This window comes from Salmo trutta, chromosome 14, assembly GCF_901001165.1.
Source record: "Salmo trutta chromosome 14, fSalTru1.1, whole genome shotgun sequence".
Taxonomy (NCBI): Eukaryota; Metazoa; Chordata; class Actinopteri; order Salmoniformes; family Salmonidae; genus Salmo; species Salmo trutta.
In genome coordinates this window covers 68320767-68334522 of record NC_042970.1, presented here as the reverse complement: position 1 = coordinate 68334522, position 13756 = coordinate 68320767, and the positions used below count along the sequence as shown (strand labels likewise).

The following is a 13756-nucleotide window of genomic DNA, read 5'->3' as shown; positions in this document are numbered from 1 at the left end:
ATTGGATAATGTTTTAATTGAAATGGCATCAAAATATTCAAAGATATAAGTACCTCAGAATGGCAACCTTTAATTTTACTGACATAAATAGACTATAAAGCCGTTCAATCAATCATTACTATATGGGGTGAAGGCATGATCTCTTGGCAATAACTTTACAGTATTTAATTATAAATGTAACTGAATTTGAAGTAACAACTGCTTCCCATCACAATTTATGCCCTTTCTCATAGCACTTTCGTCTCAAATGATTTGACTACCATCTATCGACCTTTTTATGAATTGCTTCTACTACTAATCATGGAGAAGGAAATGGAAGATGATTGGTGGAATTTACAGTATATAAAAACGTAACTTCCGTTTCTCTTTCTCTTTTACCGTGAGGTACAGAACTCCATACGGCGTTGTCTCGTGGTGAGATAACAATTTTCTATTTTCTTGAGATAAAAGTTGCGGAGACCAATATTAAAGCCTTGTTACGAACAACTATGAAATTCAGTCTGAATGTTTCACATATACGTATAAATACAACCGTTGTAAATAGCGAATTACATGTTAGACAGCTAGGCCAGAAGCCATGTAGCTACTACTAACCTTAGCACTAGCAGCTAGTTAGCCATGCGTGCTCGTGAAATCCATTGAAGAAGCTGGATACTAGTAACTGAAGTAGCCAACATCCATACATTCAATTAGACTAGTTTCACACATGTAATGTAATGCTCATTTGCAAAATTGTATTGATATTAATTGGCCAGCAATATTGCATCTAATTGGGGTTAGTGGAGTAAACTTGCTGCTTACAACAACACTTATTTATTTAACTAGGCAAGTCAGTTAAGAAGAAATTCTTATTTACAATGACGGCCTACCAGGGAACAGTGGGTTAACTGTCTTGTTCAGGGGCCGACCAGACTCAGTGATAAGATCCAGCAACCTTTCGGTTATTGGCCCAACCCTCTAACCACTGTTACCTGCCGCCCCTCTTCCCCACATGCTCATGCCGATCATCACTCAGAGATCAGATGTCAGTAGTTAGGAACTGCAACAATATTTTGATTTAATAATTGTAAATTCTGTTTTTAGAAATGGATGCCAAGTCCCCGTTGCAAGTGCCTGTATAAGTACACTAAATAATGATAAGCATTGTAGCTTTGATAGTTTGTTCAGCACACAATTAAAGCCTGACACGGTCTGATGTCTGTGTTCAGGTGTCGGAAGTGTGCCAGAGTGATCCGGCCGGGTTTTCGCTAACATTAGTAGGGCTGCTGCCCCATGACTGGAGTTTGATAGTGACCTGAGCCACATTTACCCCTCAGTTCCAACTGCAATCATTCTCTGCTTCCCTACCTTTGTGCAACATCTCACCTGTCTCTTTTTTCCCCCTGCAGCTTTTCCACATAACTCGTAACTTAGGAAAAGTGGTCACGATGTCCGGAGGTCTGGATGTGCTGCAGATGAAGGAGGAGGATGTGCTCAAGTTCCTGGCAGCCGGGACCCACCTGGGAGGTACCAACATGGACTTCCAGATGGAGCACTACACGTACAAGAGAAAGAGTGATGGTGAGTGGAGGAATACGAGATCCCTGGATATTTGTCTCTTTATGATCTGAAGACTTCCTGAACTTGCACATATTTTGACTGGGGAGGATGTGAATGCTTTTCTTCCAGCCCTGCATTATCATACGTAATTCAACAATTCGTGGTCTTGACATGATACACTGAATCAGGTGCTGGGCTGGAACAATAGTCTGCACACAAGTTTATAGGACCGGAGTTGGGAGACCTCTGAAATACACATTTCCCTTCTAAAAGCACTTGCGTTGTCCGGTCAGTGACTGGGTGAGTTGTCGTTGGAAGGGAATAGTAAAACCATCACTGTGGGTGAGATGGCAGTCTGAAACCGTAACTGACCCATCTCAATCAGTGATGGAACACTGAACATTGAATGTTTTTCTCTTGCTCAAACACTTATCCAGTAGATAATGAGCTCAATTTGGGTGAAACACCAGTCCTCAGTCAGTTTTAATTGGTACAGTCTTTTTCTTCATTGATAGTCCTGAGAAAGGCTAGCATGTGTATAGACATTATGGTTGTATGCATGTCGGGAATCAACATGTAAATAATGTAACTGGTTGTCCCCTCAGGTGTGTACATCATCAACCTGAAGAAGACATGGGAGAAGCTGCTGCTGGCTGCCCGTGCCATCGTGGCCATTGAGAACCCAGCTGATGTCTGCGTCATCTCCTCCAGGAACACTGGACAGGTGAGACCCCCACTGCTAGCTCACCTGACATATGATGGCCCAGAGTTTCTCCTGGGTTATGTTCAGGAGGCGCAAAATGGAAGTCAACAGTCTAAAGAGGAGAGGTACTATCTATACTTGTCCAATAAGAAACTTGTTTTTATTTACTGGTGTGCCCTAATGAACATTACTTTGGTCAGCTCAGTTGGCCTGATGTAATTGTGGGTGACTAGCTAAACGGCACACAATTAAAGCCTGGCACTGTGATGTCTGTGTTCAGGTGTCGGAAGTGTGCCAGAGTGATCTGGCCGGGTTTTCGCTAACATCAGTAGGGCTGCTGCCCAATGACTGGAGTTTGATAGTGACCTGAGCCACAACCAAAACATACTAAATAACTGCTAAGTTATATTCTTGACTGAGTCACCGGCCAATCCACTAACTCCACTCCCCGTTCTCCTCCAACCAGAGGGCTGTGCTGAAGTTTGCATCCGCCACCGGCGCCACCACCTTCCACGGTCGTTTTACCCCCGGAACCTTCACCAATCAGATCCAGGCTGCTTTCCGTGAGCCCCGCCTCCTGATCGTGACAGACCCCCGTGCCGACCACCAGCCCTTGACTGAGGCCTCCTACGTCAACATCCCCACGATCGCCATGTGCAACACTGACTCTCCCCTCAGATACGTGGACATCGCCATCCCCTGCAACAACAAGGTACAGACAGGCCATAGACTACAGATGTATGTTCTAGTGGTCTTACATTTTTATATGACTTGAACAGCCTATCATATCAGTTTTGTCCCCAATGGTGCTTCCTCAATGAAAGAGTAGATGGTAACTTCCGCTGATATCTTGGTCAACTGATGGAAATATGCAGCACACAATTGAAGCCTGACACGGTCTGATGTCTGTGTTAAGATGTCGGGAAGTGTGCCAGAGTGATCTGGCCAGGTTTTCGCTAACATCAGTAGGGCTGCTGCCCCATGACTGGAGTTTGATAGTGATCTGAGCCACAACCATGAACCCTACTCGGACTCTTACTACCTAGGGCGTTTCCTTTCTACTTCCTCGTCAGTAGTTGAAGATGCCCTCCCATGTAGTCATGTTTTTACTGGGTATCACTAACAAATTCTACTAGTTTAGACTGATCAATTCTGTTGATGGCCTTCGTGCCTCTGTATGACTGACTGTTGCCGGTGCATATAATCGTCATTGACTTAGTATACAACCCTAGGTCTAACTGACTGTTGTATGATGTGTTCCAGGGCCACCACTCTGTTGGTCTGATGTGGTGGATGCTGTCCAGGGAGGTGCTGCGGATGAGGGGCACCATCTCCAGGGAACACCCCTGGGAGGTCATGCCTGATCTCTACTTCTACAGAGATCCAGAGGAGGTAACTGACATATTGGGACACTATGGTTCACACACTGTTTATACCAGGGGTTTTCAAATCTGACTGTGGAGAGCTGTGTGTTTGGGGCTTTTGTTCTAGCCCTGCACTAATTGTTTGATACAACTTAACTAATCATGGGCCTCTGTCTGGACCACGATTAATTGAATCAGATGTGTTGGTGCTGGACTGGAACAAAAGCCTGCTCACCATGTAGCTATTCAGGAACGGAGTTTGGAGACATCGAATGCACATTCCCCTTCTAAAAGCACTTGCGTTGTCCGGTCAGTGACTGGGTGAGTTGTCGTTGGAAGGGAATAGTAAAACCATCATTGTGGGTGAGATGGCAGTCTGAAACCGTAACTGACCTATCTCAATCAGTGATGGAACAACTTGAAGCAAAATATGCTTCTGATGTGGTGTTGGAGTGTTGTATGCTTGCGCTAAGAATCTATATACCTGTGGTGCCTGCTTACCTGAGCGCTCATGCAAATTATGACGTCGCATCCCTAACTTCTAACCTCTTCGTCCCGTTCCAGATTGAGAAGGAGGAGCAGGCTGCGGCCGAGAAGGCTGTTGGCAAGGAGGAGTTCCAGGGCGAGTGGACCGCCCCCACGGCCGACTTTGCCCAGCCCGAGGTGGCCGACTGGTCCGAGGGAGTGGCAGTGCCCTCTGTGCCCATCCAGCAGTTCCCTGCTGGCATTGAGGGTAAGAGCTTCACCGAGGGTAAGCGATGAATACACAGGAGTGGAGGCCACAAATGCAAAGGTGGATGGAGTAGCACATTTTGACAATCACAAAACAAAATGGCTACCGGAATACATTTGACTCAAACTTTGTTTAATTCTCCTTTTCAGCCGCTGCACCTTCCAAGGCCCCAGCTGCAGCTGAAGGCTTTGCTGGTAAGATCTACTGAAAGTAAATTAGTATTACCCCTTTTTTGCCCATCTAGGACCTAAAATGTCCTATATGACCAACACAGAGGGGTAGAGTAGTTCTCTCATAAACCTGTAGTGAAGCCTCAAATCCTCACTGTGGATCCTGTCGGGAGAAACACGATGTCTCTTTCTCTTAACTGTGGAAATGTCTGTACAATAAATGGTTTGATTGTATTCTCTCACACACATGATTGTCTTCCAACAGAGGATTGGAGTGCCCAGCCCGCCACAGAGGATTGGTCCGCTGCCCCCACTGCCCAGGCTACCGAGTGGGGTGGTGCCTCCGCTGATTGGTCCTAAGTGGTGTCAATCAAGAGTCAAAAGCTGTGCTTTAAACAGTGACTGTCAATAAACTTGTCTTATTGTTTTTAAACTTGTCTATTTTTCTTGGGATTAGGGCGATTACAAATACATGGGTTTATTATAGTGTTTTTCACATTGACATAGAATTTAATCTGTCATCTACTCTTGTGTCTTCAGTTTGGCCTTCAACACTCAACCACGGAGTCACAATGTATACACATAAATCAGAAATCCATTCAAATATTATAGTGACTATTCAGTTTACAATTGATATTTAAAGATAGAATCCTTAGTTGCTGTATCCATTTTTGGACTTGAATGATAAAGACCCATTTTGTTTCTTGAAGAATATAATTTATAAATGCCTAATGAGCTTAGTTAAACTATTATAAAACTTGTTTCAATTAAGGATTCTAGCTTTAAAGGGGAATAACAGACAAAGGTGGATGTGAATTTGTGCATAACAGGTTGATTGTAGAAAATTCTTGACAGATTTTATCTTATTTGGCTGCCTGTCCATAAAAAAAAGAACCTTGGGATGGCTAGATTATGGATCAGGCATTATATATATATATATATAGCAAGCCTGGCCTGATTGGTGTCACACTTTTGCCCCAGCCAATACACCAGACACAGTTAAAAATGAAATAAGTTTAAATCGGGTGTGTTTGCAAGGGGTGAGGGGAAAGTGACAAATCAGACCCTGACATGAACAGCATCTATGTCCACTTTGCAGGCAAGAAGCGCCTTTATCAACACTGATTTCACGTTATTATGCCTACCCAATGAATGTGAAGGTTGTTTCTGGGTGAAAATAGTATCACCCCAGATGGGACTCGAACCCACAATCCCTGGCTTAGGAGGCCAGTGCCTTATCCATTAGGCCACTGGGGCTGTTCCGAAGATATGTGACGAAACGCCTCTATTTCAATGCTATGTGGGTGGCAATTTCAAATATATCAAATATGCGCGACAACAACTGTGCTAAATCCAGAGTTAAATTTGCATTTCGACATCTGATCCTGACGTGAAGAAAATAAACGTTGCTAGGCAACACAAGCGTAATCCCCATACGGCAAGGAAATCACAGTCAGATGTTTCGTTTGCTAGTGGCTAACGTTAGCTAGCTTGATGCGCTTCGTTCACTTTACTTATTCATGCTATTCTTTGATAACAATTTTAGACAGCGAAGAGGTCTTTTCTTTTCGTATCTGTTGGTTCACTGTTAGCTAGCCAGCCAGCTAAGCTAATTCTAGCTAGAAAAATTCTAATAGTGCTAACGTGTAGCTAATTTACCACTAACGTTACCAAGTGTTGTTATCTAGCTATAATCAATTTCTTCAAACTGAACAGTGACATTATGCAAGAGTAACTGCTGTGCCGTCATGGTAAGTCTTACAAGTTAGCCTACTAGTTGAGTAACATACTAGTTGGTTAGCTAAAAGTCTTGCTATGTAGTTAACTTTCTAGATGAATCATTGTCGCTTGCCAGCTACCAAAGTCTATTTCACCTATCTGTGATATGTGACGAGGTTAATGTTAAAGTAATGGCAGTTAGCTAGTTTGACATAGGATAACTGCTATAGCTACACTACATCTATTGAAACATCACTGTCTATCTTACCAAACGTGCAAATATTGTTTGATTCCCGCTTTAGTAAACCAATTGCCAGCTGTCATGTCCACAATAAGGATTCTCTTCCTTGTCACATCCATCCAGATTCTGTCCCGGGTGAAGCCAGCAGTAGGTGGAGATTCTGCAGCTAGCGTCAGTGAGAAGAAGAAGAAAAACAAAGCCAAGAAGAGCCCTCGCCTGGAGGAATACCTCAACCAGAGAGACTACCTTGGGGCACAAACTCTGTTAGAGGTAGCCAGATAGGAACTCATGTAGCTAACTGTCATGTGCAATCAGCAAATGAATGATGAGCAACTCTGTAATAAGACACAAGATATCATGAGATCTGTGAAAGTCCTGTCTCCTCTCAACATTCTCCTTCCTCATTCTTGACATTGCTATGTCTATAAGGTCTTTCTTTTTCCTAATTACAGTTGCATAGGTGTGTGTGTGCGTGTGAGAACGAGCAAGCGAGAGCACCGTGTCCTACTGTTGTGTTGCTTTGTCTACCAGTTTCAGCGAGATGTTGGAGAAAAAGAGGAGCATGCAGACCTTTGGATTGGCTACTGTGCCTTTCACTTGGGTGATTACAAGAGAGCAATGGAGGTAGGTGTGTGTGTTCAGTCAAATTCATTCTTGTCTGGAAAAAAAGCCATTTTTACAATGCTATATTTGACACATATGTCTATTTATTTCCATGACAGGAGTACAGGGCCTTGACACTCCGGTTAGAAGAACCAGGGGAAGTGTGGGTGTATCTGGCCTGCACTCAGTTTTTCCTGGGGCTCTACAGAGAGGCAGAGGAGGCTGCAAACAAGGGTGAGTGTTAAGATAACATGTTTTGTAAATGTTCTGTTTTTCATCCTCCTGTTTCTATTTCTTGCCCTTGTCGATAAGGTATTCCCCCATTTTTCCTGTAGCTCCAAAGTGTGCACTTCAGAATCGCCTACTCTTCCACCTGGCTCATAAGGTCAGTTCCTTTTCTGTATTCTTTAATATGTTCATGTGTGTTTCTCATCACTCTTTCTTTTTTGCTTCTGTACAGTTGCTTGTGCTGAGCGATTAGAGCTTTTTGAGGTCGGTTCGGTTTCGGTTAGATTAACGATTTTCGATTTCAACACTTTTCTAGACATTAAATGCACTATTCATTATGTGGGTTTTAATGCTGAAAGAACATAGAATAAAACAATTAGTAAAAGTCCCATGATGATAGTGACTGCCCATTACTGTTTATCACTTATTAACCATCATTTATTCACATTACTTTAATCAAATATTTCAGTTGTTGCGTATATTACATTTGTTTTAGGCCTATTTGATTACTGTATTATTTAATTCAAAGTCATCGTCTCATCACTATAGAGCTGCTACCTATGCTCTCTGACAAAAACTATTTTAGTAGTTCTTCAAAGTAATTAAGGCATACTTTTACGACTGCTGAATACCAATTATCAATCATAGATCATGTATTTTCAGGTAGAGATACGTCACGAAGCAACTGCTCTCTATCCCTCTCGATCACACGTTCTTCTGTCTCTTCTCTCCGTCTCAGGTCAGACAAGTAGGCACGCAATGGATTATGGTCATTGTAGTTAATTACCACGTTTTCTGTGCTAAACAATGTTGAATATTGGCCTTTTGGAAACGACAACCCCTTACTACATAATTTGATTTATCTCTAGAGAAACTGTGCATTGAGCACAAAATGAAATTCAAATAATTGAACCGACAAATAATTGAACCGGTCAATTAGTTGTTTAAAGACTGAAAAATAACCAACATTTCAGTTAATCGCTCAGCTCTAACAGTTGCATAAAATCATGTTTTACACAATTCCCAAGTCTCAATACTTATACTGAACAAAAATATAAACAGAACATGCAGCAATTTGAAAGATTTTAATGAGTTATAGTTCGTATAAGGAAATCAGTCAATTGAAATAAATACATTTGGCCCTAACATGACTGGGAATACAGATACCTTAAAAAAAGGTAGGGGCGTGGATCAGAAAACCAGTCAGTATCTGGTGTGACCGCCATTTGCCTCATGCAGCGTGGCACATCTCCTTCGCATAGAGTTGATCAGGCTGTTGATTGTGTCCTGTGGAATGTTGTCCCACTCCTCTTCAATGGCTGTGTGAAGTTGCTGGATATGGGCGAGAACTGGAACACGCTGTTGTACATGTCGATCCAGTGCATCACAAACATGCTCATTGGGTGACATATCTGGTGAGTATGCGGGCCATGGAAGAACTGGGACATTTTCAGCTTCCAGAAATTGTGTACAGATCCTTGCGACATGGGTCAATGCATTATCATGATGAAACATGAGGTGATGGAGGCGGATGAATAGCACAACAATGGGCCTCAGGATCTCGTCACGTTATCTCTGTGCATTAAAATTGCCATCGATAAAATGCGTGTTCAGCTTATACCTGCCCATACCATAACCCCACCACCACCATGGGGCACTCTGTTCACAACATTGATATCAGCAAACCACTCGCCCACACAATGGTTGTGAGGCCTTTTGGACATACGGTCAAATTCTCTAAAATTATGTTGGAGGTGGCTTATGGTAGAGAAATTAACATTCAATTCTCTGGCAACAGCTCGCCAATTACACACTCCATCAATTACATGCTCCCTCGAACACTTTAGACATCTGTGGCATTGTGTTGTGTGACAAAACTGCACATTTCAGAGTGGACTTTTATTGTCCCCAGCACAAGGTGTACCTGTGTAATGATCATGCTGTTTAATCAGCTTCTTGATATGCCACACCTGTCAGGTGGGTGGATTGTGTTGGCAAAGGAGAAATGCTCACTAACAGAGATGTAAACAAATTTGCACCAAATTTTAGCAAAATAAGCTATTTGTGCGTATGGAAAATTTCTGGGATCTTTTATTTCAGCTCATGAAACATTGGACCAACACTTTACATGTTTATATTTTTGTTCGGTGTACTTTTTCTTTCTTTGTAATGAAACTGTATGCTACTGTAGGTGCACACCTACTTGTGTAATAACAAACCAATAGACAAACCAACCATGTCTTTCCTCTCTGTTCCCAGTTCAACGATGAGAAGAAGCTGATGGGTTTCCACCAGAACCTGGAGGATGTGACTGAGGACCAGCTGAGCCTGGCCTCCATCCACTATATGAGATCACACTACCAGGAGGCCATTGACATCTACAAACGCATCCTGCTACAGAATAGGTACTTATGCTGGGCCATTCTCCCATGTCCCTTCATCAAAATCACTGATAGGCAAGAGCATAGCCCCACAAATCCCTCATATGCCAGATTACAGTGGTCCCACTAGTACCAATAGGTATTGTGGATTGTCTGAATGAGTCAGTGTCAATTTTACTGTAAATTCTTATATCTATATACAGTAAACATACTATAAGCCATACATTTAGGATGAAGTATTAGAAAATTGGAAGAACACATTTCCTTGTGTTGAGACCGAGACAAGAAGATGAAGGGAGGCTATAGTTATTTTGCAGCGGAGAAAGATGCATTGGAGAAAGTGGAGAAAGGTGCATTATATTGGACGGTACAGTCAAAAAGAAAGGGAGAAAGATGCACAAAGACTTCTATTCAAGAACGCAGTGTGAGCTATAGGACTGGCTATTGGATATTTTACCATATTTACCGATTTTCTTTTAACTCCAGAGATTTCCTGGCTCTTAACGTGTACGTAGCGCTGTGCTACTACAAGTTGGACTACTATGATGTTTCCCAAGAGGTGTTAGCTGTGTATCTGCAGAGTATTCCTGAATCCACCATCGCTCTCAACCTCAAGGCCTGCAACCACTTCAGGCTGTACAACGGCAAGGCAGCCGAGGTAAAGCAACTCCGTATGCGTCAACGGTCAAAACAGACTGCCGTGCATCTACAAGCGTTTGCCTGACAACCACAGTCGATGTTTATGCCTACACTTGTCATCGTACAGTAATAAATAATGTGGTTCAATTTGTTCTTTTCTCTCTCAGGCTGAGTTAAAGAACCTCATAGACATCTCCTCCTGTTCCTTTGAGTTTGCTAAGGAGCTTATCCGGCATAACCTGGTAAGCCGTTCCACCACCTCTGTTGTGTGACTGTGTTTTGCAGGACAGTGACCCCATGCTCTATAACCTTTGACCTCTATCACCCCAGGTGGTGTTTCGTGGTGGGGAGGGGGCGTTGCAGGTGCTGCCCCCGTTGATTGATGTCATCTCTGAGGCTCGGTTGAACCTGGTCATCTACTACCTCAGACAAGGTGGGCCTTAGCCACTGGTGGTTGTCTTTGAATCCTAATCCTAACATTGAAATGTTGAATGGCTATTTTTATCATCAATAATGTGCATCTTTATGTTTCAGAGGATGTTCAAGAGGCTTACACCCTCATAAAAGACTTGGAGCCAACCACACCACAGGTAGTAATAGTTTCACATTATCAGGTGTCATAAGCAGAGGAAGTCTCGTTGTTTAAAGAATAAAGCCTTAATACCGTACATGCAGTGTCTTAACAAAATCTATTTCTTTAAGGAGTACATTTTGAAAGGAGTGGTGAATGCCGCTTTGGGTCAAGAAATTGGATCGGTGAGTAAGTGTTTGACAAACCACCCGAAAACCCCCTAGGACCACACAGTAGAAATGTCTGAGTAGATTAGGAATGCTTTATAAACCTGGTTTAGTAGATCATCACTGAAATCTGACTGACTGACTAACAGTCTCTATTCCCTCCTCCTCGTCCCTGCCTGTATCTCTGCTGCAGAGGGATCACCTGAAGATCGCTCAACAGTTCTTCCAGCTAGTCGGAGGCTCAGCCAGCGAATGTGGTAATGTGAATGAATGAATGAATCTTAAGCGATTCAACCAAGAAGCTAGGAGTTAGCTTGTGTGTCTGTGTTTGTGTGTGTGTGTGTGTGTGTGTGTGTGTGTGTGTGTGTGTGTGTGTGTGTGTGTGTGTCTGCGTTGGAGTGAGCATGTGCGTCTTTGTCTCACTGTCTGTATCTCGCTCTCCTCAGACACGATACCTGGAAGACAGTGTATGGCTTCCTGTTTCTTCCTTCTGAGGCAGTTTGAAGACGTTCTCATCTACCTCAACTCAGTCAAGGTTTGCATGGCCCAAAACATGTAGCATACAGACCAATAGGACAGTAACACCACATAGGCATGTTTGCACACACATCATCCCTTTCTTTTCCTTTTTGCATTTGAGTGCTTGACATATTTATGGATTGGTGTGGAATTAACATGTATACTTGGGGAAAGGAGGCAAGCATTATTTCTGTTTGTTCATTTTTGGTTTGTCATTGACAGAGTTACTTCTATACCGAGGATACGTTCAATTTCAACTATGCCCAGGCCAAAGCTGCCTTGGGCAACTACAAAGAAGCAGAGGAGGTACATACTGTCAACATAGAAAAATGCATTACTGCTTGCATGAGTAGTGTATTGAATCAGTTCAAGGTTCATGTTGTAACATTCTTTTATATTGGACAGATATTTCTGCTGATCCAGGGTGAGAAGATGAAGACTGACTATGTATATCTGAGCTGGCTGACTCGCTGCTGTATGTACCCAGTCTGAAATGCGTTATCCATTCGTCGTCAATACATTTTCAATACCTATACCTTTACATCAATACGATATCTACATACATGATCTAAGAAAGTAAATATATTACTAATTCATTTAAATAAATATATTATCTAAATAGTGTTGTCTCTCCTCTCGCTCAGACATCATGAACCAGAAAGGCCGGCTAGCCTGGGAGCTGTATCTGAAGATGGGGGCTTCGCCAGACTCCTTCAGCCTCCTACAACTCATTGCCAATGACTGCTATAAGGTGAGGCTCACTACTATTCTCTCTACTAACTTAGTTTCCAGGCTAACCACAAGTCAGCAATGGCTTAATCTCCCGCACCAGACTTCCTCCACAATATACTGGGGACGAGATTAGCAAAGGCCAAGCTTTCTCAATATTCAATGCAATTAAATGTTGCTCTGTCTGTCTGTGCTTTCAGATGGGTCAGTTCTACTGGGCAGCCAAAGCGTTCGATACTCTGGAGAAACTGGATCCCGACTCCAACTACTGGGAGGGCAAGAGAGGGGCTTGTGTCGGAATCTTCCAGCTCATACTGGCAGGCAGAGAGCCAAAGTAAGTATTGGCTAAGTTTCTTAGTCTTTAGTCCAATTTTGATACCAACACTTGTCTGTGTTAAAGATTTGTCCCATACACAGTCACCAACACATCAAATATGAAAATCTTGTCCTCCACAGAGATGTTTTGGCACATAATTTTTGTGTCTTGAGTAATTTACATTGCACGGTAAAGTGTGACTTTTGTGATTCAAGCTCGTTCATTTGAACTTTATTGACAACCGTTATGGTAATGTTATGAAAAAATTGCCATTGTACAATATGACCTGTTCCTAACTTCCCATCACTAATAACCATTGTCTGTGGTTCTACAGGGAAACCCTGAAGGAGGTGCTGCCCCTGTTGAGGAGCACACAGAACCCCCAGGTGGAGTACATCATCAGAGCTCTGAGGAAATGGGCCAAAGACAACAGGGTTCCTCTGACATAGCAATGTCATAACCTGCTTTACTCACATAATACACTTACTACATGTTGTTATTACATTATATATGTGGTTTACATGTGCATTTTTTATCAGACTCTTTTACTAGTGAAAATCTATAAAATAACCTGTTCTCATGAGTCATGCACAATGTGTATTGATGCGCTTTATTGTATGTGTCACAGTATTTATATCATGTAATACATGTTTTATTTGCAATGTATATAATTCTGTACAATCTTGCCAATCAATTGTATTGAAATGTGTATTTTGTATTACTCAAATGATGCTGATACAAGAGTATTAAACAGTATTCTCTTTATAAAGGGTTGTTGACCTTTTTCTCTATTGTTTGCTCTATATGCATTCACTAGTTCTGTCATTATGTTGTTGTTGTTTTATTGTGGCCATACTGACACAAATACTGTAGGCATACATTTGAATGAAATAGTACATGTACTGTCTTTTGAAGTCCAAAATGCCCTATTGCTAATCAGCTTCTTCCTCATCTAAATTAAAGGAAGCAGTGTCTCTACAAAATAACTCAACACAAAACCCATACATTTCAACAGGTGTCCACCAATGTTTGCTTGTGTTGCGTCATAGGTAACTCACAGAGCCACTCAACTGGCTTGTTTGGTTCCTTTTGGGATTCACTATGAGTGTAGCCAGGTCATTGTGGAAAAACGCA

General features: G+C 42.4%; 2 protein-coding genes and 3 non-coding genes across 7 annotated transcripts; 4 read left to right on the top strand and 1 right to left on the bottom strand.

The window, feature by feature from the left end:
- The first annotated feature begins 362 nt into the window (after nt 1-362).
- LOC115147211 (40S ribosomal protein SA) lies at nt 363-4942 on the top strand. Of its 2 annotated transcripts, none has more exons than XM_029689311.1 (8): nt 363-414; nt 1389-1560; nt 2145-2263; nt 2709-2954; nt 3506-3634; nt 4171-4339; nt 4489-4533; nt 4775-4942. In XM_029689311.1, exons 2-8 carry the CDS (start codon nt 1428-1430, stop codon nt 4867-4869), a joined length of 936 nt encoding a protein of 311 aa, XP_029545171.1. In that variant the 5' UTR covers nt 363-414; nt 1389-1427; the 3' UTR covers nt 4870-4942. The 2 variants fall into 2 exon arrangements, with proteins under 2 accessions (XP_029545171.1, XP_029545170.1); XM_029689310.1 differs by having other exon boundaries at nt 4171-4357.
- On the top strand, nt 2480-2621 carry LOC115147932 (small nucleolar RNA SNORA62/SNORA6 family). Its single transcript, XR_003866515.1, has one exon. It is a non-coding gene; the product is annotated as a small nucleolar RNA SNORA62/SNORA6 family (small nucleolar RNA).
- LOC115147957 (small nucleolar RNA SNORA26) lies at nt 4572-4690 on the top strand. The gene has a single exon (XR_003866537.1). It is a non-coding gene; the product is annotated as a small nucleolar RNA SNORA26 (small nucleolar RNA).
- A 751-nt stretch (nt 4943-5693) lies between the features above and the next one.
- Nucleotides 5694-5766, bottom strand: trnar-ccu (transfer RNA arginine (anticodon CCU)). Its single transcript has one exon. It is a non-coding gene; the product is annotated as a tRNA-Arg (tRNA).
- Nucleotides 5764-13391, top strand: LOC115147210 (intraflagellar transport protein 56). Of its 2 annotated transcripts, XM_029689307.1 has the most exons (18): nt 5764-6260; nt 6593-6739; nt 7001-7093; nt 7192-7306; nt 7408-7457; nt 9560-9705; nt 10168-10339; nt 10488-10562; nt 10651-10753; nt 10855-10910; nt 11023-11076; nt 11252-11315; nt 11505-11593; nt 11800-11883; nt 11983-12052; nt 12222-12328; nt 12507-12640; nt 12957-13391. In XM_029689307.1, the coding sequence occupies exons 1-18, from the start codon at nt 6258-6260 to the stop codon at nt 13069-13071; spliced, it is 1677 nt and encodes a 558-aa protein (XP_029545167.1). In that variant the 5' UTR covers nt 5764-6257; the 3' UTR covers nt 13072-13391. The 2 variants fall into 2 exon arrangements, with proteins under 2 accessions (XP_029545167.1, XP_029545168.1); XM_029689308.1 differs by lacking the exons at nt 5764-6260; nt 6593-6739; nt 7001-7093 and having other exon boundaries at nt 7196-7306; nt 7385-7457.
- The last annotated feature ends 365 nt before the right edge of the window (nt 13392-13756 follow it).

What these genes read in the sequence shown, in the direction of transcription:
- LOC115147211 (XM_029689310.1), top strand. Translation starts at nt 1,428, where the DNA reads ATGTCCGGAGGTCTGGATGTGCTGCAGATGAAGGAGGAGGATGTGCTC. An exon ending in GGGTAAGAGCTTCACCGAGG is followed by an intron (nt 4,358 to 4,488) that starts GTAAGCGATGAA and finishes TCTCCTTTTCAG; the next exon opens with CCGCTGCACCTTCCAAGGCC. An exon ending in TGCAGCTGAAGGCTTTGCTG is followed by an intron (nt 4,534 to 4,774) that starts GTAAGATCTACT and finishes GTCTTCCAACAG; the next exon opens with AGGATTGGAGTGCCCAGCCC.
- LOC115147210 (XM_029689307.1), top strand. An exon ending in CATCTACTACCTCAGACAAG is followed by an intron (nt 10,754 to 10,854) that starts GTGGGCCTTAGC and finishes TTTATGTTTCAG; the next exon opens with AGGATGTTCAAGAGGCTTAC. An exon ending in TCTACCTCAACTCAGTCAAG is followed by an intron (nt 11,594 to 11,799) that starts GTTTGCATGGCC and finishes TGTCATTGACAG; the next exon opens with AGTTACTTCTATACCGAGGA.